At 41.6% G+C, this 27,887-nt stretch overlaps 2 protein-coding genes across 2 annotated transcripts; one reads left to right on the top strand and one right to left on the bottom strand.

Moving 5' to 3' along the window:
• The first annotated feature begins 60 nt into the window (after positions 1-60).
• On the top strand, positions 61-4,219 carry spata18 (spermatogenesis associated 18). Its single transcript, XM_084547672.1, has 12 exons — positions 61-179; positions 975-1,080; positions 1,164-1,279; positions 1,408-1,526; positions 1,631-1,726; positions 1,826-1,960; positions 2,065-2,296; positions 2,422-2,580; positions 2,690-2,865; positions 3,131-3,254; positions 3,355-3,429; positions 3,685-4,219. Exons 1-12 carry the CDS (start codon positions 93-95, stop codon positions 3,739-3,741), a joined length of 1,482 nt encoding a protein of 493 aa, XP_084403798.1. The 5' UTR covers positions 61-92; the 3' UTR covers positions 3,742-4,219.
• An 11,199-nt stretch (positions 4,220-15,418) lies between these two features.
• On the bottom strand, positions 15,419-27,343 carry usp46 (ubiquitin specific peptidase 46). Its single transcript, XM_084548592.1, has 9 exons — positions 26,978-27,343; positions 24,330-24,410; positions 23,794-24,007; positions 20,974-21,212; positions 20,444-20,520; positions 20,246-20,329; positions 19,962-20,159; positions 18,465-18,543; positions 15,419-18,365 (listed from the first exon to the last, which is right to left on the bottom strand). Exons 1-9 carry the CDS (start codon positions 27,011-27,013, stop codon positions 18,264-18,266), a joined length of 1,110 nt encoding a protein of 369 aa, XP_084404718.1. The 5' UTR covers positions 27,014-27,343; the 3' UTR covers positions 15,419-18,263.
• Positions 27,344-27,887: the final 544 nt, after the last annotated feature.

Here is a 27,887-nt window from a genome sequence, read left to right as displayed (position 1 = left end):
ACTCCCCTACAGATTAAAGCCCCGGCTGCTGCCCTGTTCCTCCTCCTGGGGCAGATTTAACCTCCGAGGATTAGTAGTTATTGTGGACGGACATGGCCGACACTTTAAGGAGACTGACCAATACATCTTCCTTCAGTGTCTTGCAGGACAAGCTGGAGAGCTGGCACAAAGACTACCATGTAAGTTCATCAATAAGTCATGATCGACCTAAATCTGACTAAAGCACTTCATCAGTGCGCCTTAGCCTGTCTGTTGTCACCTGTTTCATTGTTACCATCACCTGATTTAGTGGCTAAAAGTGTGCTCGTTAAGGTTTAATGGTTGCAGATAATATCACCGTACTCCTCTAAAAATTATGAATTGCTTTGTTTACTTCCGTCGATGGTTAATTTTTCTTTTTGTGCGACTAAAGTCATATTTTTCTCTTTACTATACTAAATAAATCAGTTGAACGCAATGTTTTGGAAATGCATTAATAGTTTAAAACATTACAGTGAAGGAATGCACTTTAGATTACATTGATTTCCTGGTAGAGTTTGGTTACTATGGACGCCAGTCGCCATGACTACGGTCGGACTATTCCGAAGAGCTTCTGCTACACTGTTAAGATAGTTCACGGCACATTACTTCCTGGAGTGATCCGCAGAGAGACTAAACTGGAACAACAAGGCCAGAAGTAATTTATCTAAACTTCAAGCGAAGGAGTTGTCTTCAGGTTAAACTTTAGATATACCCCGCAGTAATTTTATTTTGTTAAAGGTTTTTTTTTTTCTCCTGTGGTAGTATTTTGCAAGAAAGCTGGGCTAGCAACAAAGACACTTGTAGTTTCTCTTGGATAGCCTCTGACTCTTTGGTCCTTGAATCTGCCTTCATCTTATCTGTCAAAACAACTTCAGTGCAACATGCAGTGCATTTAGCTATATCTGAAAATATATCATCACAAATAACTTAACAAATGCTTTATGTTTACCCAGGTGATTTCCTGTGACCAGAATCTAAACAGATGTTGTGAGCTGATTGAACTCACTGCCAAGATCCAGAGCCAACTGTTTGCCATCCTCAACTTCACAGCTGCTGAAGGTAACCATCACGTTTGCGGTACAAAACTTTGAGTGCTCCTAAAATGCAAACACTCAAACATGTGTTCTTCTGCCATGAATCAGGTGGTCACTATGCTGGAGTGGACACTCTCAAAACACGACTGTTACCATGGCTTGGGACTTGTTTCTCTATGGCGAGGCCCTCGGTCACTGATGACACCAGCCTGCAGCTCATCCAGGTGACGCCATGATTAAGTTCATCCAATGTAACACTCACCTTAAATATATAATACATCAACCGGTTAAAGTAATTGAACATATATTCCATTTGTTGTTTATTTATTCTGTGATGATTTGTAACTCTCAGGATTCGGTGGAAAAGGACAGAAAGATCAGAGATCTTTCCTTCTCCCATGAGAATGACATGCAGAAGATGGAGACTCAGCTGTGCTCCACGCGCATACAGCTGGACTCAGTCAGAGCAGAGTGAGTCAGCCAGAGCTCCTGACTTCAGCTTGCATTACCCATGTTGAGTTGGGATAATTGGCGAATTCAGTAATGTTGATGCAACGACTGATTTGTTTTAACAGACTGATTGATGCTCAGAAGGAACTGGACGACACAAAGAGCAAATCAGCGACCACACTGCTGGCCACCGAAGATGAAATATTACAACTCAGAGCAGAGTGGGTGATATGGTTAAATACTGCCATAGCTTATAGTTGTTGTCAATATGATGCAATATGTGTGGTTTCAAGTTGATGTGAAGCATGTCTGTGTTTCAGTTTGCGATCCGCACATGAGGAGGTGGAGATTTATAAAAGGAAGCTGAATGCCCTTGATGACTATGAGCGGCAGATTCGCTTGCTCAGAGAGGAAGTGTCTTACCTGAGCACAGACAAGGCCATGCTGCAGGAGAGGTACTTGCATGTATAAGGAACGCATACACAAACACTCACTGTATACTTACACACTGACAGACTAGCGTCTAAATAAATAATGTGGTTTATGTTTACTGTTTCAGGTTGGTGAGAAGTCGTTCTCCTAGCCCTTTGCCCAGACTCAGCCGTTCTTCCAGCCCAGTGAGGAGTGAGTCTCCCACCAGAGCTCAGCTCACTAACTCCTCTCGCCACGCGCGCCTCGTATCACGTTTCAGTGACCTGTACGCTGTGGAGCGCCTCGAGGCCCAGACCTTACTTCGACGCTACATTGATGACTTAGAGATGGTCCAGAAAATAATCTTCATTGCTGTCGTGGTATGACTCTAACTATTCTAGTAGATATAAGAAAGCAGAAGTGTGTGCACAACATGAGTAACAAATCTGTTTATTTCGGGCTGCTGTGAGGAAACATCTGTTTTCTTTCCTGATTTTGTCTCTAGGAATCCTTCAAGACAGCAAAACTGGCTTATCGTCAGTTCAAGCTGCGAGTGAGAAAGACCTTATCTTCATCCCACTTTGGACCAGAAAGTCTAGAGGATGCAGCCGTGGACTATATCGTCAGAAACCTGGACCTCTACGATGTTCAGGCCAGCGTCAATGTAGGTTGAACTACTCCTCTGTGCAGCATTTATGAATAAACTGCAGTTAGTTTTACAGCTGATGCCGAAAAAGTAAAAAGTATTTACTGACTGTGTTTCATCTCTCCAGGATGTAATCAATGCCATGAATGTGAACCCTCGGATCTCCTTCCCACCAGAAGTAGACTTTGCCCTCATCAGTTCCCTGATCAGGGAGACGTGCAGGGTGGCCTTCGCTATGCAGACGCTGGATCCGCCGCTTGACTTGGGCTTTGCAAGTGATGGAGAACTATACAGTGACAGCAAGTCAGTCCAATTCACTGTGCAACTCCCAGTCTTTGTGCTTTAACAGGAATTTATCTGCAAAGCTCAGATGTTTAAAGAAAATTTAAAGTTTAAAGAAGCTTGACTAATGTTCTGCATTATAGAACAATCACTGAAGTGACTTTTTGAAATGCAGCCCCGTCATTTGATGCCTCTACCAGTAGGTGTCACCCTCAACTCTCAGATGAGTGCGCACAGCTCTCTAACAGTTGTCCCATCCCTCTGTCTATCTTTTTCTCTCCGACAGATACCGTCGTAGCTACGACTCTGAGTTCACAGCTCCTCTGGTGATGTACCATGTGTGGCCAGCACTGATGGAAGGGACTGCTGTGATAGTGAAAGGCGAGGCTGTGACTAGAAGAGGAGCTGTGGTATTGACTTTATAATACTATATCATGTATAAAATATCATAATTAATTACTGTATTGAAAATACATCCAATATTCATGGAGTACTGGTCTTATTTTGCAGTGGAGTAGAAGCCAGAGCAGGAGCAGAAGTGCCAGCCCCGTGCGCTCTCGCTCTCTCAGTCCATCTCGCACTCTTGTAAGTCTCTATAATACTTAATAGTCTAACCATCCACACACAAAGAAAGACACGAGTTTGGTCCTGGTCTTTTTGGTCAGTTTATTATTACTCAGTGACTATTCAGATTAATTTCACTCTTTCCACCTAATGACATGCATGCACACCCATGGCCCTAAGGGTACGTATTGTATTTTACAATGCAAGTGTGATGTACTTGCATATGTATAGAGTTTAACAAAATTGCAAGAATAACAACAACATCATCTTTTTTAGGCATTTAACAGCAAAAGAAGTCTGTCTCCTGAACGCCTCACAGCTAGCCGCCTGTGAACTCTGGACTCGCTGTCAAAAACAACCAACAATCTCCTCATCTCTGTGAATTAAAGTCTGAGCTAAATCTGATTTCAACATTATGGTCATTCTTTAGCTTACGCCAAGAGGCCAATGAAATCATTCATTACTTTACCGACCAAGGCTTTTCAGAGTTTACATTTCAGTCCCATAGACGTGGACGCCATAGGTGCAGCAAAAATAACCTGACAGTCTTTTAAGTTTATTATATTTACTCTGATTTTGATAGATACTAACAGTATTTTAGTGACATTTTCCAGAGGAGAAGAAGGCCTACACACTTTCTTAGTCTGACATCTGAAATTAGGAAGCTCATTCAACATGTAGCCATCTTTATATTTTCACAAACAATCTGTGTAGCATGTGTGCTGTGGGACATACAGTATGGTGCTAAAGATTAGTGCTAACTTCACATCCTGCACTACTTGAATTACTGATATTGGTCAATATACACAGTTTGCTGTGTTGTTGTTTTTTCTTATTATTATTATTGGTGCTGTTACATTTTTTTATTTGCATCGTAAACAACTTTGGTGTTGGTTGACCTCTCCAAATAATGGCTTGTTATTTTAAATGAGAACAGGACCAGTAGTGGCAGTGTGTTTTTTTTTGCAGCAGCAGCTGCAGCAATGGTACATTTAATATGACAATTCTATTTTTTCCACCCATTTATAAATCATGTTTTGTATATCACCGCTGACTTTGCATCCAGTACTACTGTACTGTACACAATTTGCCCTTAAGGCTTGAATGATGAATAGGATAAATCTAAGTTGATTTCATTGTGATTTGACGTTCGTTGTGTGATAATCTTTTTCTGTAATTGTGCCTTTTATGATTAAATTTTAAAGAATAAACTGCATATCTGTCATTTTCTGCACCTTCATGTTGTTGTTTTTTTGTTGTTATTTGCATCTTTCTTTCTGCAACCAAACCAGCAGTAAAGCAATACAAAGTCAATACTTTTATACACAGTTTATAGTGTCCCTCACAACAAAGTTAGACCAATTTGTGCAAATGCACGCAGGGACAAATTTCAACAAACCCTTACTTGACTTGAATGACGCCCTGTCTTCGACTTTCAAATGACCACTATGGTATTTTTTTCCACAGTGGTCTCAGAAAATTCCCCCCAATTTCCATTTTCTTTCATTACAATTTTATTTCTTCCCTGTGTCAACCATAGAGGACGTTACTCCATCATTAAAGTGAGTCCAAGTGGCTGCAGTACAAAGTCTTGTCAAACATTCGGCCCACCAGAGAGACAACGCGTTATATGAAACATCAAACATTTAACAAGACATTCTCTCTGTAGCACAAAAGCAGAACAAAAACGTTGCTTCTGACTTTTTATGTACTCTGGAACAGTGTGTATCTCTGTGTAAAATGTCAGATAAACCGTGCACTGAAAAGAAAGCACCGACAAAAAGGGCATTTGTCGTCCTGATTAGATGGAAATCAGATTCATCCACTGATGATAACACTCAGCTGTTTCCTGGGTGACCGTGATTTTTGTCTGTGCTGGTGTTGATTAAATATTACATGCTGGGTTTGTGGCTCCAGCGATTAGCATAAGTTTGCTGTTTTTGTCAAGAACAAAATATCCTGAAAGCCAAAAATGACATAGCTTGCAAAACATCTTTTTATGGTTTTACCCACAGAAAGTTCAAAGCATTGTGTTATTTTCCCAGAGGAAAAAAATCTAAATGCTCACAAAAACAAAATGTCATGGCATTAGGAATACTGCGAGACTTGGGGAATATGTATTGGAAAAATGAAATGTGAGGAATATGAAGAAACTCATGGAAACTTCCACCGTGCCTCCTCATCACTATCCCACACAATGAGTGTCTTGTCAGATCTGCAACCGTGCAGACAGGTCCTGGCTCCTGGGACACGGGCCAGGTCCTGCTACCATGATATAACAAGGGGGAGACAGTGGACTGCCTCAGCTCAGTTGGGAGCGTGGGGTTGTTGGGGAGGGAGGGGTGCTTACTTAGGTGTGCTGTGGTCAAGTGTGAACAGAGCGACCACAGACTGTGGATGGATGGAGATGAGAGAGAAATGACAACCAACTAACTGTCTTGTTGGTAGCCATTTCTCTCTCTCTCTCTGTAGACATCACATGATGGGATCCATCGTGCCTGCTGTCATGAGACTTGAACTTCATTTGACAGAGCACAGAGAAAGCCTCTGCATCCAGACTTAGTCATCTGGTAGCAAATATTATCAAAGTGCAGTTTAATTTGTGTCCACAGTGACAAATTTTCAGAAAGTGCCAAAGGTTAAATCTTCACAGTCAAACTGAAGTAGAAGTTGGAGGTCATAGACAGACCGACATCTGGAAATCCAGCTAAAGCTTCCAGTTTTGTGGCGGAGACCTGACTCAACCCTGCTGGACCGTATGATATTTCCTCTGGCTTTTTTTCAATGTGCTCCACGCTGGCAAGAGCCGAGTTTGTGGAGCTTGATCATGATGAGTGCCCACCCCTGAATCCCACAGCCAGGCTGGAGGGGGAATATTAATGGGGCTGTATATCACAGCACACGATGACATGGTTATGGGTGACCAGACGGCGGTGTGTAAATCAAAAGTAACACTAAAATAGAGGGCAGAAGGAATGAAGCAAATCAAAGAAACAACTGCTAAATACGAACCAGCCGATCGCAATATGGAGTCGCCCTTAGATAGTGGTGTCAATGAGCCACTGCAGGTCGACGAGGCCTCCGTGTCTCCAACAGAGGCAATGCTATTTGTGGCTCAGAGAGGCCATTAAACACATCTGGAATGGAGCGGGATGCAGGATTTTCACATGAGGACTACACAATTTATGACGGCAGGGACAAAACAGAGGTAGAGAGAAAGACAGAGCCCTCATGATCGTGGCTTCATACATCAGTGCAATGTTGTGCGTGAATAATTGTACGCCACATGGACAACCAAACTCCACCCTCCTTATTCCCATTTTCAGGCACACTGCAACACCCAAGGGCGATGTCCTTGGCAGTAGGCAGTGTGTGAGGTCATAGCAACGGGCTTGCTGCAGGCATCAGCCCAATGGACGCTGAGAAGCAAACAGGCGTGACTGCTGATCTCCTTCTCAGTTCCAGTGAAATCAGACATCAAGTGACCAAATCCCCTGCCAGAGATACCATGGATAAATACTTCCTTCCTTTCTCTATAATCGATATCATATCAAATAAAGAAAAACGACCTCACATTTGGACTCTCTTTTTCCCAGTGCAGACATTTGTCCAGACTGTTTCCTCTTCTTACTCTGTCATTCTTTGCACATCTGGGTTTCACAGGCAAATAGGAATCGGAGTATCTGGAAGTCAAATGATTTTCATTTGTTTAAAACTGTCATCTTCTTCCAAATGTTGATGATTGGGTTGATTAACTTGTAATTTCTTGACGTAAGGGGTCACTGGGCGAGATAAAGACTTGCAGAAAACACCCACCTCTAGTCAAACAGGAACATTTTCCTCATGAAACTACCGCAGCTGCTTTCTATGAGTCCCACCTCCTTTCATGATTTTAAAAGACACAAACGCAGTGACGGGAGTGAAGCGGTCTGCTTCATGATGCTCATGATTTTCCACAGAACGTTTTTAACACGTCATTACAGACTCAAGGGCTGCCGTGACCTTTTCTTGCAGGAGATCAATGAGATGTCAGTGTCTTGGAAAAGACAAATCTATTTACACTTCAGATGGAGAATCTCCCAGATGTTAAATAAAGATGTCAATCTGAGTTGTAATTACGTGGCCCGCTTTGTCAGAAGGCGAACTCAACCTGCTCTTTGGCCTCCAAAATGGGCCCTCTCCTGGATGCTGGAATGCTCCATATAAAAACACATCTGGATGCCATGATTAATGCGAATAGCAGCCATCCATTTACATTACAGAGTAGCACTGGCAGAGCGGACGTTGTACATGCAGGTGTGAGTTTCGAGGGTTACTGCTCCGCTGGGGCTTGTTACACTTAGATTTGATACTCTCATGGAAAGACGCGATCAAACCTGGCGCCAGTCTTGTGTTCGACTGGCCTCTGAGATGAACGCCCCCACCCTCGAGAGGGGGCGGACGAAAGGGAGCATTAGTGAGAGTGAGTGACAACAAAAGAAGCAAGAAAAAAAGAAAGAAGGAAAGAATAATGGATCTGAGGGCTGCAATAATTTCTTGTGACTGAGGTTTGACCTCCACGTGTCTTTACAGCTTCACTTGTACTGACTGACTATACAAGCTTGTCTTAGCATGTGTCTGACTGACGCTGTCTCTATTTCTGTGTGTGTGATGCAAGGATATTAAGATGTCTCTGGTGAAAAGCAAAATTAAAAGGAAGAGATTGTGTTTTTAACATCTTAGAGAAAAGAGGATGTTTGAATTCAGATAGGGAGATTAGAAGATTACAGTGACGTGTCCATAAGGTGGTATTGTGTTTTGTGAATCATTTTAATAATTTATGTTTAACTATGGATGACTGAATATTGGTTGAATGTGCTGATGTGTCAACCTTGTGTGTTTATAGTGAAAAAGCAGTTTCCAACAGCACTGATATTGCACCACTAGATGGCAGTTGAACACTATAATTTACTTTAGTGCAGACCAGTTTATTACAAAGTACAGTGCATAATAATAGAAGAACAGTATGTTATGTTACAAAATTTTACTTAATGAAACAAAAACACATGGAATGACAAATTTCAAAGGGTTATAGTGCAATTCATGCATTGCTATGTAATCATATGAGCATTATAGTAGAGTATTGGAATGATATTTGGAATTTAAAACCTGCAGTGTATTAAAAAGTACCAGATATGTACAATATATGACATGTAGTGGAGTAGAAGTATTTGAGCGCAGGACTTGACCACATTTACTCTACCAGAGGTAATGCAATTAATGCAATGTTAATAGCACCATATGAATAATGAATGTCTTCTAACTGATGGGAAACCTCTCAGTTAACTAACTTTTTAAATGTACCTGTAGGACAAACATGCTCCAGAAGATGATATATGCATGAGGCTTAGGTCGCCTGAAACTATAGAACTACTACTACAACAAACTATAGTGATGTCCAGCACCTCGTCAATGTCATATGCCCAAATTATTCTCCATAGTCATAGTGATGGAGCAGAAAGAGCAAATTTTCCCAGAAAAAAAAAAGAAGAAAAAACCCTAATTAGAGAACATGACTGGTAAGAAATACTGCAGTAGGTCCTCCTAACCTAAAAAAGGTCATGACCTTTCACCATGCTTCTGTTCATCAGTGTCATCATTCATTCATTCATTCATCTTCTGTAACCGCTTATTCCTGTTACGGGGGTCTGCTGGAGCCTATCCCAGCTGTCATCGGGTGAGAGGCGGGGTACACCTTGGACAAGTCTCCAGTCTATCACAGGGCTAACACAGAGAGACAGACAACCATTCACACTCACATGCACGCCTATGGTCAATTTAGAATCACCAGTTAACCTAATGAGCATGTCTTTGGACTGTGGGAGGAAGCCGGAGTACCCGGAGAGAACCCACGCAGACACAGGGAGAACATGCAAACTCCGCACAGAAAGGACCCAGTTGGCCCATGGATTTGAACCCGGGACCTTCTTGCTGTGAGGCATCAGTGCTAACCACCTCGCCACTGTGCCGACTAGTGTCATCAGTACAAGGCAATAAAATAAACTGAGATAATTTGGTTAAAAAAGCTTAAAGGAAGCTTTTCCTGTGTCCATTTAAGAAACCATCCACATTCGAGGCCAGAAAATGTTCAGTTAATATGTCCTCGTATCTGAAAGGAAAGTGCTTCAGAAGTACAGGTGTATTTTAAGATGAAGAAAACATTGTTTATTTGCTGAGCTACGAACATATTCCTACCACAATGACATATTTAATGTGAAATGCTACCATATGTGTGCACCTTTGGAGCTTGGTATGTTATATCAAGAATCACTGATGGACTATAGATATGTTTGTGCCCTCATTATTGTTGCAGAGATAAAAACATAATTATAATGACTCACAGCTGAAAAGGTTAAAGTCACTGCTGTAAAAATGTCTGAAATAAAATAAATCAAATCTTAACAGTCTCATTGTCACTCTGCCCCTCATCCGGAGCTGTTCTCATTTGTTGTTAACAAGAACTCAATCATTAACAATAGGAGATCAACAGTGCATCTGTATAAACAAACAAATGCTGCCAAACAGAAAAACAGCTATGCAACAATAAATAGCAACAGGACAATGACACAAAAATGCAATGCAAAGGATTGAATCTCAATGTGATCATTTTTCCACTTCAGTCTTATCAAAAACCTTTCCCATACAACTGCACTGCCTTTCAGATAAGCACATATAATAATCTAGCATCAAATAAATATATATATAAAAAAATGGTAAAATTATGAAAATTCAGAGACAAAGTGCATTAAATATATATATATATATATATATACATGAGCCAGATAGTAACGCCACCATTGTTTTAAATGTGTGCTAAGAGATAAGTCAGAATGTTTTGGGGGTGTTTTTGCCTCAAAAGAAAAGTCTTAACTTTATTTTTTTGCAATATCAGACAGGAAGACAAATATCCCAGATATTTGTACTCAGGTTTTATTTCTACAGAGTGAATGTCGGAAGTCGGAAGATGGAACAGCAATAATTTATGTTTTAAGCATTTACAATTAATTCTTAAGTCTGTGCTAAATACCTTCATTAGGTCCAGAAATAACTGTAGTGTTAAATAACAGTGGCATCTACAGAGATGTGTAGTTATAGTAGAAAAACATCTATACTGTTAACATACACAGTGAAAAAGTTGTCCCAGAACTAAACCCTGTGGAACACCTTTGTTTACATTATGAGAACTGAATGTAAGTTACTAAAGAGGTTCAGCCCATAACTGTCTTCAGAGAAAAGAGACATCACAAATCATCTGCTAAACTCTTTCTCATACATGTTACTACTTTCTATAATATGACTGCTACTAAAAGTTAAGAGTTGTTTATCCCAAACATTGTCACCCCTCTATTTCTCTGGAAATCCTCCAGATTTCCTGCAAGCCCAATTCAGTATCATCACTGAAAAAGACATTCCATCTTCTGTAACCGCTTGTTCCTGTGAAGGGTCGCTGGGGGACTGGAGCCTATCCCAGCTGTTATCAGTCAAGAGGCGGGATACACCCTGGACAAGTCTCCAGTCTATCGCAGGGCTAATACAGAGAGACAGACAACCATTCACACTCACATTCACACCTACGGCCAATTTAGAATCACCAATTAACCTAACCAGCATGTCTTTGGACTGTGGGAGGAAGTCGGAATACCCGGAGAGAACCCACGCAGACACAGGGAGAACATGCAAACTCCACACAGAAAGGCCCAGTCGGCCCATGGATTAGAACCTGGAACCTTCTTGCTGTGAGGCATCAGTGCTAAGCACCACGCCACTGTCCCGCCCCAATTCTCAGACTTATTTAAGGAAATTGTTTATTTATGTTTTGCTTTTAGCTTTCTGAGTGTCCTTGATAGAAATGGAATTCTTTGGAATCAGGCAGCAGAGTTGTTAGGAATAAAAGGTTGTTTGGTACTCTACACAGCTGAAAGCATGCACTGTTTTCTCACATTTGGTTGAATGCAAAAAAAGCGGAATGACCACAAAATTGTTAGTATCATGAATGCTGAAAAAAATTATCTGACAATTCATAAAGGACTTAAGTATGTTGGCTATACCAGTGCTGCTTGTATAAAAAGAGAATATTTGTCCCTGACATGGTAAAATCTTATCTAAGACCATCCACACTCACCATGCATTGCCATCTGGTTGTTGGAGTAACAGAGAAAAGTAATATCCTTGTCTGCTCATGATACACTTACACCAATACACAGTTACTGAGGTGTTGGATAGAAAATTAGGTCAAGGGACAACAGTGTTTACTGTTGAGTGACTATGTTATTTAAACATCTGGAACGCTGTGCAAGGTTAAAAAATGTTCCAGATAGGACTGTGTAAAGTCTGAAAGTTGCAGTTCAACATTTAAAATCCAAATGTAGCGTCTGGCACTACCAGTCTAATTATCCATTTTAGCATACTGATTTGATTTGATGTCAACATCCAGCTCAGATACATTTATGTCTGTTGGGAGATATATGAGGGACTGTGGACATGAACATGTCATGAACAGAGTAACAGTAGTAAAAGCAGGTTGTTTAGTTAAGGAGATGTCCGGATGGACTAAGTGGAAGGTAGAGGGCATTCCTCACATCTATTTTTAGATGATTAGTTTATTTTAGGTCTTTTCCAGTGCAGCTGTTACCAAAATAGCCATAGCTAAGGACTCCAGGCAGCATAATAGAATTTTATTTGGTATTACTTGGAAAATGGGCTAATAAAAATGAAACACAAGTGAAATATATGAAACACAAGTGTTGCACATACAACTTTAAATATGTAAATGTATAAATCTGTAAATATGTTTTTTTCAGGCTGGGAGTTACAAGATGTGTTTTTAAATGAGGAAGAAGGCTCAAACCACAGGCCAGGTAAGTTCCTAGTCCAAGAAAAGTGATATAAACCTAATGAGAAACTACTTTCCTGGTGATATTTTATCCATACATGTGTCTTTTTTCTGTTTCTCTTCAGGTTTCATTGTTCACAAAGGACTTTCACTGGATTTCTATTTCCTGTTGCTAGCGCAAACACACACCTTTTTTTTGTTTTTGCGAAAAATGGCCTCTTATCAGCACATTTCGGGAGACCTTCAATGTCTTCCGAGAAACTGAAAACATCAGTGTGTGTATAAGTTCTTGTTTTTATTATTTTGTGGTGTCCTGCAGAATACATAGAATAACATTGCAGGGGCATGTTGTCCTTGTGGGGCCTTTTAGTGTACAAGTTACATGGTTATGGTTAGCTGAGATGGTTAGGACCAAAGGATTAGAAAATGTGTGTGTGTGTGTGTGTGTGTGTGTGTGTGTGTCATTGTGTCTTTCTGTGCAGCACTCTGTGGGAAATGAAGCGTTTCTCAGAAGGGACTGGGATCTTTTCATAGAAACACAATGAGAGGTCAGTATCATGTCTGAGACCACATGTGGGCTTTCCCTGCATCTTAATTTCTTAGTTGACAACCACTTACCAGAAAAGACAAGCAGCCCCCGTTGGGCCTCAGAACACAATAATCAACTGGTAGTTTGACCACTGGGAAGCCTGAGCTCAGCACAGTTTGATGTTATATTATGATTGTCACTGATGCAACAAGACCAAAGATCCGACAGATACACATATGTGTGTGTTTCTCAGGTGAGAGCTGTGTGGCAAAAATATATTGCACTCCCATTACTAACCCATAGGAGTCATATCTATAATATTAATATGTGTAACTTCACATACAGGCACACACATTCTTACACATGCAAGCAATCATTATCAAGGTAACTCTGTGGTAACATGAAGTGAGCTTCCCAAGTTACTTATATTCCTACCATCCTCACGCACATCTCACATGGATGTGCATGACTCTGGACACACGGCTGTGTACATTTCTGACTCACAAATCACATCTCTCTAACCCGTCAGATGTTTGTCATAGATGATTCATCTGTTAATCTAACATACAGTAGGCTTATCATGCATGAACATGCCGGTAGTGATTAGTCTTGATGTGGTGAGCTAATGATGCAGATGATTATTTTAATAATGCGTTATTAAAATCATTTGTAATTCACTGGTGTTCTCTGAAGCTCTGCAAAGTGGAAATGATGACGCACATGCAGCGACAGACAGAAAGAACAATGGAGTGCTACATATGCTCGTTTTTTTATTTATTTTTTGGTTTTAAAAACTCCATCTTCAGTTCTGCACATTTCTGTTGCAAATGTTGCAGCATCATATTATGTATGTATGGGCTGCTGTGGCTCAGATGAAAGTGCAAAGTGCAAACAAAACATTATTGACTGACAGCAGGTTGAATATTGTGTTTTTTATTTAATGTCTCAATAGGACAATTAACTTCTTTTGTCTTCATTTATCTTCTCTTCATTTTTCTGTGTGACTATATTACAAATCTGAGGCCAAGACTTAACTGCCTAATCATGAAGCTGTGATTCTCCATACCTTGTATGCACTATGTCTCTTAAATCAAATTCAGCCAGCAATTTCTGTAAAACGTTTCTTCTGCCTTTTCACACCATATTTTTGTCAATAATTATCCACATACTTTTACTATAACACGCCAGGAAAGTTTTAATGACGTTGCACCAATCAAGATGAAATACACAAAACACACCTTTGGCCCAAATCTTCTCTATTACCAGATCCTCATAGTCTACTGGCTCCGTCCCATTCAGTCTAAAAATATACAATAGTTGAACCTCTGCTAAAGAAGTCTCCACTATACCTTCTTGTTTTAGATCATTTCAAATATTTTATTTTAAATCTAAAATCTTAGAAAACACGTGTTGCTTCTCAGGTAATATCTCATATGAATGAATGAAAGCTGCATTAATCCTGAGCAATATCAGGAACAACATCTGAGCAATCAGATACCATGACAGCTCAAAACTGCTCTTAGTGGTTGCACATGATTTAAAACTTGTCACTGGTTATCCTAACTGTTCCCACAGCACCCCATGTCACAGTACTTTTAATATTTGCTCTTTTATTATTTCATCCTATTATTATGATCTATATTTTTAATAGTTATTTTTTGACTGGTGTACTATTTTTTTCTGACTTTCCTCTTTTACATGGTACAACTCCCATGACGATCACATTTCTATGCTCTTTCTGATTGTAGGCACATGAACTTTGACACCAAGAGTCACCTGCAGATCATATGATAAAACTTGGGTATTCTTACCTTTGCATTCAGTGGTCTATGTCTGTGAAGGTTCTCAGTCATCCAGGTATATCCAAAAAGGGTTTTAAAAAAGGCAACTGTACTTGTAGAGTTTTTTGAGAAGACGTTTCACCACTCATCTGAGTAGCTTCTTCAGTTCTAGGGGACTGGTGGGAAGTTTGAGGAACTTGCTTGTTGTGTAAACAGCTAGAAACCGGTGCAGCTAATTTCCGATTGCAGCTAATTTATTTATTTATTTATTTTGGATATTCAGTGGTCTACTCTGGGGCTGAATCTCGAGGGGTGGCTAGTCCTGGATGAAGTAGCAGTTAAAATCTGGGCCACTTTTAAATGAACTTCTGTACAATGGAATGATTCATTTCAAATAATATGGAAATATTTTTTAATTCTTTGTAAGACTCACAAACTTATTTTCTTAAGGCCCTTCAATACCAATAAGACAACACCGGTACCCTGGATGTCAGTTTAAATAAGACAGTTGCCTCTTGTCACTCTATAAGGAGGTTTCATCTTCATCTAGAACCCCTGATTGTAATTTTGTGGCATGAAGGCACGACTTTAATAAAGTGTTAACTTGTTTTAACATTTCAAAGAAAGCAAACTATTTCCATGGGATGTATGTTAGTTATGTTCATCAGCTTCACCATCTTAACTGAGTATGTTAGCATGCTAATGTGGCAGATGAGAACACAAGCTTAAGTTTTGAAGACTTTTTAATTTTTAGCGTATTATATAGCTAGATGACAAAGTCAGAAGGACATGAGTTATTACAAATCATCCCAGGGGGCACAAGAATATCTTTACCAAATGTCACTGTTAATCATTAGTAATCATTCACAAACAAGGAGCAGCACAGCAGTAAAAATAAAACACTCCAGCAAGTTAGTTAATAATCATTTTATTGAACAGAAGAAAAAACTCAAAGCGAGTGTGTTAGACTGTGGCTCGTCTTGTTAAAGCATTGAAGCTCATCACTAATAAAGTGCACTTTCAGTTAACCGGCAAATGGAGACTCAGATTCATCTCCTGCTTCCCTCACACGAGCTCAGTCAGGTCCCACCTGGTGCAGGACACCCGAGCTGTCCTCGGCAGAACCCTATCACAGTAAGATACATAAGACCAAGTGCAACGACTGAGCGTCTCAGTGAGGGCGAGTGCATAAGTGTTAATGGAAGATCAGCGCGTTTAAAAAGTCTCTTTCCTCTCCCCCGGGACTCACTATCCATGCCACTGTTTTCTACCTTGGCTCAGTTGACCCAGTCATGGCAATAACGTGACTGATGGAGACTTTTACACAGTCCTCTAACCGATTTTGAAATTGTAAAACAGCACAGTATTTCTTCGTCAGTGGTCAGCATTGAGCTAAAACCTTTGCCGCGAGTGTCTTTACATTTTAAGATCGTCACTTTAAAAAAAATATGTTCCTATTTCCAGAAGTGTTTTTCTACATAATATATATGTACAGCCGTATCTTTACAAAGAAAATAATGTTCCGTTGCAAGATCAGTACTGACTCCAGTTTGGCACGTATTCCTTGTGACTGCACCCAGTAACAGATTACTCAGACGAGACAGCGGAGACAAGTGCACCCACAACCCAGTTACACTGTTTTCACTTTCAATTCTGCCTCTCTGTTATAGACAAAGATACCAAAACTAACAAATGAATCCTGTTCCTATCTATTGTTTATGATTAAATGTGTTTGAAATGGTCATTTCCTCCGATGTGCAGCAAACAGGAATGTCATTCACATGAAAAAGATGTTGCGCTATTCTACAGGGCCCCGACCAAAAAAACCCTGGGGTACATATCCATAGTACAAAGGATATTGTATTAACAAACATTGACGCTTGAATTTGAAATCTATGGGATTTTAGGATTTAGGACGTTGCTACATATGTCACACACACAATTTACGTCATCAGAGACAAACCGGGGGAAAACTACTAAGCTGTAGTTCAATGTAGAAATGGAATAAAAAGAATATCTAAGATTACAAAAAAAAAAGATGAATGAAAGGACGTAGTAGCTAACTTCCCAGCAGGTAGAGTGTATTCAATGTGGTGACGGGGGTCCTGTACTTAGATAAAACACAGCACTGGGATCAGACCAGCTGCTTAAAAAAACAGCAACAACAACTGAATGTACTATATTATAATCTTACAGGGAAAGTTCACATCGGATAATGTCACCTTTTATTGCACGATTTTCAGTTTTCATGTCAATCAAAAGATTAGGCAGTTGTGTGTTGTGTCTCTTGTCCTTGTATTCAACATGTGAACACTGAACTGATAAAACCCTTTCTTTTTTAGCCGTCCTATCCAGTAGTGTATTACATACGCTACGTCCTTCACAGCTCAGCCAGCCAGTCTAGCTGTCTGAAGCACACGCGCCTTCATTATCTACCGGTCAGCATCACAAATAACAGTAATAAATAGGTTAAGTTCAATAAATAGGGTTTTTCTGATGTGAATAAAAATATTACAAAGAATCAGGTGATTCAAGTGGAGATCCACCTGACAGAGAAACAGCAGGATTTCCTTTTCCTGTGTAGTGTTGAGAGGATGTGGCTCAGCTGGATGGCGTTGGAGTACTAGATCACAACTGGTCCGACTTACACAAACAGACGGATAAAATTTGATGGTGCACGAGGGTCACTGTAGGTAAAACAGAAAGCCGTGCATGAGAGTATATTATATTTTCTGAGATTAAAGTGGTCACTTTATGAGAAAAATCTGCTTTGAGAAAATACAAAAGGCTTCTACTGCAGTACTGTAGTACTCCGCATTTGGCATCTTGTGATGCGATTGATCCATCCTTACAAAGTGAAGCCATGTAGTTCCTTGACAATGTGCAAGAAAATAAATCACAAATTTATATTTTAATAATGGATATTTCCCCTAGCTTTGGGTTTTGTTTTGTTTTGACCTACAACACCATCGTAGTTTAGGGTTTAGGTAGTTTTAAGCTTGTGACTTCATTCACATATTGCTTCAAAACCATTAGAAATGCATGAAATCGCTCTATAGGTATTAAAACAGTGTTTGGCTCCAATCACCTCTCATGCATTCATCAGGAATATACTCACACCTAAGGACTGGACAGTGAAGGGAAAAATAGCCCTAATGGAGGGAATTATGACTGGGTTGCACATCATGACAGTAGACCTTACTGTATATACATATAAATGATATAGTACAATTTCTGACAACCGTCTGTATGTGCACTAGACCCTTCACTTCATTAGGTTTGTAGTAGAGAAACACCTCTACGGGATTCTCCCAGTACAAACACCAAGCCTGTGCTCGATGTGACGCCTTTACGTTTCCGTCATGCTGCTGAGCGTTTTTGCTTTTGTTTTAAAGTGCAGTCTAGATGCAGGTGACTAAAAGACAAGAATCAAATAACAGACAGAGAGAGGGAGGGAGGGAGATGACGCATGACGGTAAAACCCAGAGGGTGAGATTGGGGCAGAGGATTGGCACATATGTTAGAGAAGTCTGACGTGGAGGAGGGTGGGGGCAGGATGTGAAGGAGACGGCAGGAGTCTGGGACTTTCAGGTTGAAGGTTAAAAAAAAAAGAAAAAAAAAAAAGGGCTTCTTCTGTTCAGTCTTCTCCTGTGTCACCAATCCAGCCCCAGTGTCATTCCCTGGACTGGTAGAAGAGGATGTATCCTGACTCAGAGTTCTTGGAGATGTCTGAGGTAAGGCCATAAAACTCCTCAATGGCCTGGGCATCAATTTTCTGGACAACAGAGGTATGGATGGGGTTAACTGGTGATACAAACAATAGCAAACAGTACAGATGAGTCAAGGAACACAGAGCAGGCAGAGAGTGACGCACCTCCACAATATCATCATCAAACAGCAACCAGAAACCGTGACTCTTCACTATGGTGATGTAATGACCTCTGTTGGGTCCACTGAGGAGACAAGAGACAAACAGTCATTCTCTATTGTACAGATGTTTCGATCTCCAGACCCCCACATTGTACTGCCTGTGCTGCTCTAAGCTTCCTGCTTCTTGTCATTTGTACAAAATAAACTACACTTTGGCACATATACGTCTACCAGACGCAACATTAAAACCACCTTCCTAATATTGTGTACTTACAGCCGGCAGAGCAGTATTTCTTCTTATTTTAATGATTAACGCCTAACCACCTTTAGATCCAGATCAAATTCAGTCTGAGGAGTTAGCATGATGTAATGTTTGTGATAAAGACATTCAGGCCATTGTTGAGCAGCAATGCAGAAGAGAAGACAACCACCTGTATCTCATAACCAAGTCTGAGCTATGTGCATGGCATTCATACAGCTTTTTGTTTTTATTCAAAGAATAGTTAGACCATTTGGGAAACGTATTTAAGTCATGAGGTTGTCAGGCAACCCATCTCCAGGAAACTCCAGGAGGTGATTACGCCTGGTCGGGTACAACCCCAACAAATACTTTTCTAGTTTCTAATGAGATAAGTGTAATTGGTAAGCTACAGAGGGTGGTGCAGAAGTTCTCTTGACCTCTAGACAGAGTAGGCTCGCTGATTCCGGTTTTTCTGCTATGTTAAGCTAAACAGCTGCTGAATGTGCTTTATATCCAAGGGAACCGGTTTAACTGGTTTTAGTTGCTGGTGAGAGCTTTGTGAAATGCAAGACAGACACTGAGCTGGTATTTTTTTTTTTTTGGTTGTTGGACTAGTCGGTAATGAAGCTTAGGCAAAAGTTCAACAAAGAAGATCTGTCCCCCTGTAGTGAATGTCGTCTGTTGCTCTATTCTCTCATTTCTATTTTCCCCACGCTGTGAAAATCAGTCTATCCTCAATTACTTAGTCACTATTTGGGTCCTATGGGTTGAGGGGAGGGGCCTCTGTGGATCAGGTTTGATCCAGTGCATCCCACAGATACCTGATCAGTTTGGGATCTGGTGAATTTGGAGGTCAGGTCAGCTGAAGTATTTTCCAGTCTTATCCCGGCTAATTATTCTCTTGTCACTGTCATTCTATATACTATATACCTACCTGTCTGAGATTCACGTCTATGACACCATCACTACTGGAGTGTAACCACCAGACTGCTACCTTCCTGTTTCCTCAACAAATGTTCATTCTTCACCCGCTTCATCTCTCCATAATGACATATAACCTGGCTTGCTATGTACTGTGTGGTTGCACATGTTTGACTGCTACGTTAATGCTAATAAGCTAATATTATATAATAATAGCTTTTTATGTTTTCTTTTTCAAAAACCTGACGATACATTATCTACACAACCCTTTTTATATATCAAGTGTGCCTGCACCATGACACATGCTGTTATTTTAGGATCGTTATCAATATACCGTACCTCCCACAGTGAACCACCACCGCCACTAGATCATACATGCGATCCAAGTTGACTGCATCCCCAGACGTGTTAAACAGACGGAGCTCCAGCGGGAAAACCACGCGATAGGACAGCTTGGTGTAACGGTGCAGCTGCTCCATGTACTTGAACCTCTTGAGGTGCAGTGCCAGGATCATGGGAAGCTTCTTCACTCGCATCCTGCAGAGAAGCATACATGACTTAGAGGAGCGTGTTTTTGCTCAATGACGCCTAAGATTTGTGGTAAGCTGTGCTTCTCTACTGACCGTTTCTGTGCTTCCTGCTTGCTGCAGCATGTCTCACAGTAGTATTTGTATTCACTGCACAAAGTCTCCGTGTTACTGAAGTCCCTGGAGGAAAGAACATGCCACAAGAGGAGCCTCAATTGTTCAATCTGACTCAGATCAAAGTAAGTAGGGTCATCTTCTTCGGCTATGATTGAAAGTATAATATTTCCAAACTACCTGAGACAGTGCGTTATTGAAGTGTTCTGCTCCACATCCACAGAAAGATCCAGAAAATCCTCATCTTTGCTGCTCACCTGAAAGGCAGTGTGGGAAACACTAATGTAACTCAAGTGTCATTTTCTTTGAGTCTTGAGTCAGTGAGGATAAACCTGCTGAGTTGTGACAGAACAACCACACGCCCACACCTATGAACACTCTGCAGGGCTTTGAAATGCTTATTTGACTGAGTAGCTTTTGTATCTGCACAGTGCAGCTCTTTGGTGTTGGCAGGGGTTGTTCAGGGCAACCCGTCCCAATTCTTGCCCTTAAAACAGTGAGGACAAAGGCTCTGGCAGCCTTGACGTCAAGTAGGTGGTCAGAGCCTGCCAGGCATGCTCAATGCATCTTTCACCATCTTTGCAAAGCGCTAATCCCCTTTTCAGACTTATTAACGATAGATGTCTTACTCAGGGTGACACAGGGTCTGGCAGGGCCAAGGACAGAAGATAACAACACAGACAAATTAAAATGCACAAGGCACCACACACCGTCTCACAGTTGAGGCAGCGCGTCTCATTGGTCAGAGTGCCCTGGAAGATATCGTGAACCCAGGTGGGTTCTGTCTTGTTCTCGGTCTCGGCCTCCGTAGTGACAGCGGTGCCGTTGTTCTTGAGGCGTCCATTCTGCTTCTCCTGCTTCTTCTCCTCTTGAAGGATATCAGCCACTGTGTTCAGCAGGTAGTTGAGGAATTCATGGGCGTCCTGTTGCATGTAGTTGTCGAACAGATCTGGCAGAGCAAATTAATACGGATTATTTGACGATTCTGATTACAATACAATAATAATAATAATGATAATATTTGTACCTTATACTGCTGCCACTTTTAGCCCATACCAGGCCTTTTCATAAATCTATTAAACAATTTAGATATCTTTGACATCTTAAAAACTATCAAGCAGATGATAAATGTCCCAGCTCACAGGTTTCCACTGAAGCATAATTAAATATCTTGAGCCATATTAAGAAATTTTGACCACTGGCATCACTAAAGCAACTTATACCTTATTTGGAACAACAGCGTCCTGGAGTCTCTGCTGTTTGCTTACTTCCATTAACATAAACCATGACAAATTAGATTTGTGCATTTCATAGGTGCTAGCAGTTGCCTTTAACCTGAACCAAGCTAACCATTTCCCCCCTTGTTCAACAGGCTGATGGCGGTGTAGGACACAGAAAATGTTAAACCCTAAACTCAAAACAAGCATTTCTACTGCAGATCAGGCATGCAACATGTTTAGGAGGAACTTTCCATCAGTCTTCCTCCCTGTGCTGCTTCAGCTAAAGTGCATCGTGTGAACAGCTATCTGCAGTCGCTCCACAGCATCTCTGCAGGGTTAGAGTTTACTTTAATGTTTAGGGTCGTCGTCATATTGCATCATCCAAATTTTACTGAGTTTCAGCTGGACGGCCACACCGACGTCATCCTCTAACGCACACTGATCAACTTGTAAATTCATTTTCCCTTTGATGGTGGGAAGCTGTCCTATCTAGGCAGCAGTAAACCAGCTATAAATCATGATGCTGCCTCCACTGTATTTCACCCTTAGGAGGATGTTTATATAACCTTTTCATGACAAACAATATGTAAAAAAAACACCTTCCATCAGTCCCCAAAGTATTTTCCCAAGAGTGTTGAACACAAACATGGCCTCTAATAAACTCCTTGGCTTTATTTACCAGTGATCAACAAGCTTCATGGTTACTTTTAAGCATTTAGCAGTTACTCTGGGGTTTTGCATGCTTCTGGATCCATCTGAACTGGGCGCACACTTCTGGGGAAGAGCGGCTACAGTACTGAATCCTCTCCATTTATAGACATTTGGCATGGACAAACAACTATGAACTGGTGAATACATACACTCACTGAGATGTCTCTGTAAACCTCTCCAGCTTCGTGCAAATCAACAATTCTTGATCAGACATCCTCCGAGATCTCTTCTTTCGAACAGCAGCACGTGTTATTAGCCAACTCTAAACGTTTCAGGGGTTTTCCAAGAGACAAGTTTGTGTCCGCTAAGCTTTTGTTGACGTCCTTATAGAAAAGGGTTCATGCTCTTTTGGTGAAAAAAGAAAGGCAGTGTGGATCACTAACAGACTATTTTTCACTGATGACATCCTGACAAGCACAGATGCAATTATTCAGATAGATGATTATTGGTACCAGCCAGAATCAATAGTGACTAGTTGCACGTGTGCCTTTCTCACTACCATAGATCACACACATATAATCAGCAGGCTTGGCTGATAACACAAACATCCCTGCACATTCCAGTTTTGACAGATCTGTATAGTGAAAACTGAGAAGTGGAGGACTGAGAAGTGGAGGACTGAGGGTGGGTGAGGGACGGAGGGGGCACCAAGAAAAAAAACACAACAAAAAAAAAAAAAAACGTCCAGCTGACCAAAGTTGGGCCCCAACAGAGTTTGCATTGTTCATTCACATAAAGAGCTTCCTCAATATGGACAGAGAACAGTCTGGCTTTCTGTCAGCTCCATTGCAAATGACCTTACCACCAACATGCACCTGCTCTTCACCTCCAGTATTCAGACTGCTTTAAAGCCAACACTACTGCTATAACAAGACACAAAGTTACAAATTCCTGTCCCATGACTGTTTGTGAACATGTATAAACCGATTAGGCATAACATTATGACCACCTTCCTAATATTGTGTATGTCTCCCTTGTGCCTCCAAAACAATTCTGACTCATCAGAGAATGGACATGGTCCTTCTGAGAGTGTCCTGTGGTGTCCGGCAACAGGATGTTGTTAGTGGAGGCTCATGAGTCCTATGGGATGAGGGGAGGGGTCTCTGTGAATCATCCCACAGATACTTGATCAGTTTGGGATCTAGTGAATTTGGAGGCCAGGTCAACACCTTGTGCTGTTTATCATGTTTTTTGAGTTGTTCCTGTATCAGGCTGCTGGGGATGGCTGCTGCCATCAAGGAGTGTCATTGCTGTGGGGTGGGGGTGCCTGGTCTGGTCTAGGTGGGTGCTACATGTCCAAGTAACATCCACATGAATGCCAGGTCCAAAAGTTTCCCAGCAGAACATTGAATTGATACAAGATGGTCAATGTTATTCATGCCTGGGTGCATGAGTGGAATGTGTTGAATGTGTTGTGTGTGCAGCAGACCCCTCTGCCCAAGACAGATTTCTCCCAAGGGAGACAAATAAAGACACCTTGACCTCCTCCTGTCAGTAGTTTTAATGTTGTGGCTGATTGGTGTATACTGTGTGTGAGAGTATCAATCAATGTAATTAATAACCTCTTGGTAAAGGTTTTATCAGGTGGCGTGATCTCACCGTTCTCCTTCCGTAGGCGGGAGATGAACTTCTTGGGCGGGATAACGCCCACTTTCTTCTTCTGCGTGGCGATGGAGTGGAAGAGGTCAGCCAGGCATGTGAGCAGGTTCTCCTTCTTCTTCTGCTGGGCTTTGTAGGCCAGCACGTTCTCCCGGAAAGGCCGGCAGAAGTAGAGCGCCTGGAGCACGGAGTTACAGTAACATGTGTTTCCAAACTGAGGGAGGAAGCCAGGGACACACACAGAGACTGAGATCAGGACAAAGAGGAAACTGTTAAAAACAACAACTGCGGTATTATTTCGAAATATCTGTTCAATAAGCTAGTTGAAAATCCCAATGTTCTCCACTGCTGAGAAACAGAACATCCCCAGATTGGCCTCCTGACTCCCAAACAACACTCTCACCCTCAATACTTGCTGTCCAGCTGAGGACACCGTGACTCACCGCAGTCCCGTGGCAGTTTGTTTTGTAAAATGACACCGGTGTTGTTTGGCTTGGACTTTTTGTGAATGTATGAGAGGATTTAGTGATACTCACATTGACCAATCCGAAGTAGTGTTCATTGATTGGGAATTGCTCCGGGCCGATGTCTTTCTCCAGAGCAGAGGCATTGGTGCCCTGAGAGGATAAAAACAAGAGACATCAGCAGCAGCAGCAGCAGCAGCATAGAGCAGTTCACTCAATTGTGCTGATCGGAGGGTTACATGAAAGCCTCATTTGTTTAATCTAGTGTGTGTATGCAGCCAAATGAATATGAAAATGGTGCACCAACAGGCTGCTGAAGCTTTCCAACTGTAGCTACAAGGCAGACATGACGAGAAGCCTCTTTTTAATACAGTATAATTAATAAAAATAAACCCTTTTGTCATATTTCAAGGTCTCAGATTCTCATAAAATACAATATACTCCTCTTCATTCCTTTGGCTTCCAACAACAAAAAAGTCCAGTCAAAGCAGAAAAATGATACGGTCTACAGAGGTGGACCCGTGTCAAAAGTCAGGAGTATTTGGTTCTGATTGCTGAGCCCACTTATCTCTTGTCAGAGTCTTTTCACTTGTCAGAGCTCAAAGATTTTTCAAATGAAACACGGCTTTGTCAAATGAACACGAGACAATCTAGTCCGGGGAAGGCTTTAATGACTGTCATTTCTCTCTGTCAAAGCAGACTGTGAATAACTCTTTGTCTAATGTGCCGCTTCCAGCCTGAGATGCTGGGTCGTACATGCACACGCGAACGCGCGTAATTGTCGCGCCAATTATTTCCAATTATCATACCTAAAAAAATCGAAACAAAACATTACCAAGGGACTGATGGAACATCCACACGAACCCGCTGACACCTGATGCCACATTTTGGAATATGAGCTCCTCTTTATAAGCAGCAGGCGGTGGCATTGTTAATTCAAAAAAGGAAAAAAAAAATCATAACGGCATAATCAGGCACAGCGGTAGAAGCTATGAGGAGCCCTGACACCTGCATGCTGAGAACATTTACTCTGTATTCTTCTTATGATTGTCTACAGCTGGAGACCTCTTCTGATTTGATTTTAAATGACTGAAGTTAACCTGAATAATACACTTTACAGTAATGTCTGAAAACCCCTGGACAACTGAAATAGAGTGAAAATGATTATGTGTGTCTATTAAAACGTTTCTGTCTCCACTTGGCTCCTGACCACAAACCTTTGTGTCTGAAGGAATATTCAAATTTGCAGCTAAAAAAAATGAGTTTTCTCTGAAGCACAACAATGAAAAACAAAATCACCGTATCATTTTATACAATATTATTACTATTATCTGAGAAATTACAGATTTTTTTTGCAGGCCTGACGCCCCGTGTGTGAAAATGTATTACTGTATGACATACAGTATGACATCCTAATATTGTGTGCGTGTACAATATGTGCGTATTTGCACATAGCTACACACCACATACACCATCGCTACCTACTGATACTCTTGCTTACATAAGCAATTGCTGTTGTTGTTAGTGGGGGCCTTTGGGTCCTATGGGCTGAGGGGAGGGGCCTCTATGGATCATCCCACAGATACTTGATCAGTTCGGGATCTAGTGAATTTGGAGGCCAGGTCATCACCTTGTGCTGTTCTTCATGTTTTTTTTTTAGTTGTTCCTAAACCGTTTTTGTGTGTGTGTCTGTGTCAGGCTGCATCCTGCTGGGGATAGTTGCTGCCATCAAGGAGTGTCATTGCTATGGGGTGTGGGTGCCTGGTCTGGTCTACGTGGGAGGTACATATCTCGAATGCCAGGTCCAAACATTTCGCAGCAAAACATTGTATTGTCACAAGGTGGTCAATGGTATTTATGTCACCTGTTAGTGGTTTTAATGTTGTGGCTGATCGGTGTATATTATACAGGTCCACTGCAAACCGCATAAACTGACAACACAATGAGGCTGACACAGATGAGTCAATTCACTTACAGGACAGCTGAGATACTGCAACACCCTAATGTCAACCAACATTCATCCAAAATGAGTCCTATATGTTGAGCAGACGTGTCGTACACCAATATACCTGCAATAATGTACACAATGGTACACTACCCACCAGGGAATAATACAACAGTGTGACGTGTGCACTCCGGCAGCCCTGTGAGGACACTGACACTGCAGGCTTTTGACGTTAGAATCCGGTCTAAATAAAGCGGAGGCCAGTGGCATTAGTCAGAGCCGTTTAAGTCTGGTCTTACCCTCTCTTCACTGCCCCTGAACGCAACGTAAACACAGATTAGTGCGGATTCCTGCTCCAGGATGTAACCAGCCCTCTGCAGCAACAGCAGCAGCAGCAGCAGCATCATCACATTATGCAATGACAACAAGCTGTCAAATGCAGCGCGCTGCCTCATTCACCTGTCAATCATCGGTGACAGCTACACAAATTACACACAGTTTTTTTTGTCGTCCCGCCAGGCTGCAAAACACACAATGCCAGAGCCACAAGGAAGCAGCAGGTCTGCGACACACCGAAGCCTTAGGCCCTGCATCTGCACCGAGACATGCTAAAGTGGACACCCGAGCGTTGACCGTGCATCCTCGCCGCGAGGAGCCTGCACCGAGCACCGCCAGTGTCCGAGTGCAAGGTGGGAGGAGGCGACATCATCACACACCAGGTTCAACACAGCGGCTGCAGGCAGATCGATAGCAACGCGAGCAGCGAGTTACTCACCATATTACAAATGGAGGCGATGTTTCTGACAGTCATTTAGTTTACAGTGTCCCCTTCACCGCCATCTTTATAAAATAAACAGAGCAAGGCGACGAGGAGAGATGAAGTTAATTCGCAGCCGCGGCTGGAGGCCAGACTGCAACCCCGAGCGTCGGAAAGCAGGCAGAGAGACGCGGAGCACCATGCAGCCGGCACGGAGCGGAGGGTCGCACTGGCGCTCACTGTCGACACGGCTCCATCCTCACACACACACACCGAGGACACCGCAGCTGGAAAGCGTCAGTGCACGAGCGAACGGCGGGCAGGTGAAGTTGCAGGCAGCAGGTTGTTAGCAACGACCAGGAAACAAACCTGCTGTGTGAGGAAGCGCTGCAGCCCCGCCCAGCAGAGGGAAACTCCGCAGCTGATTGGTCCAGATTTAGCGTCTTTGATTGACGGGATTAATAAGCCACACGCAGACCAGCACGAGGAAGTTTACGTGCGCTGCAACCAATTACCAGCAAATATTTGAAGCGGTGGCTTTTGGGAGTTGTGGTTCATTTTTTTGGGACGCGTTTAGAAGGATTGTATGTATTCATAAAAAATGAATCTATGAGACTCTATGAAAATGAGTTAGTTGAAGTTAGTAATTGTCTTTTCTAAAAGGTCCCTTGTCTGATATATTATTAAAGTTGTTTGTATATTATCTTACAGGTAATCAATTACTTGTGTTATAATGTGCAGTTTAAGGGAAATTATGAATAAAAAAAAGTAAATTTAGCCATTTGTCCATAAAATAAACAAAAAAACAAAAGAAAAACCCCAAATCAGTTAAGTAGGATACTTAAACTACTAAGCAATTCAATTTCATACACACAAACTGTTTGAAATAAATGCTGAAAAATCTGAATCATCTCCACAGAATCTTTCT

Source organism: Chelon labrosus, assembly GCF_963514085.1.
Source record: "Chelon labrosus genome assembly, chromosome: 7".
Classification (NCBI taxonomy): Eukaryota; Metazoa; Chordata; class Actinopteri; order Mugiliformes; family Mugilidae; genus Chelon; species Chelon labrosus.
The sequence above is the reverse complement of the archived record's forward strand: the minus strand, read 5'-3'. Positions and strand labels throughout refer to the sequence as shown.

What these genes read in the sequence shown, in the direction of transcription:
- usp46 (XM_084548592.1), bottom strand. Translation starts at nt 27,013, where the DNA reads ATGACTGTCAGAAACATCGCCTCCATTTGTAATATG. An exon ending in TCGCCTCCATTTGTAATATG is followed by an intron (nt 24,411 to 26,977) that starts GTGAGTAACTCG and finishes TTATCCTCTCAG; the next exon opens with GGCACCAATGCCTCTGCTCT. An exon ending in AAGCAGGAAGCACAGAAACG is followed by an intron (nt 20,160 to 20,245) that starts GTCAGTAGAGAA and finishes GCTTCTCTGCAG; the next exon opens with GATGCGAGTGAAGAAGCTTC.
- spata18 (XM_084547672.1), top strand. Translation starts at nt 93, where the DNA reads ATGGCCGACACTTTAAGGAGACTGACCAATACATCTTCCTTCAGTGTC. An exon ending in GCTGGCACAAAGACTACCAT is followed by an intron (nt 180 to 974) that starts GTAAGTTCATCA and finishes ATGTTTACCCAG; the next exon opens with GTGATTTCCTGTGACCAGAA. An exon ending in ATATTACAACTCAGAGCAGA is followed by an intron (nt 1,727 to 1,825) that starts GTGGGTGATATG and finishes TCTGTGTTTCAG; the next exon opens with TTTGCGATCCGCACATGAGG.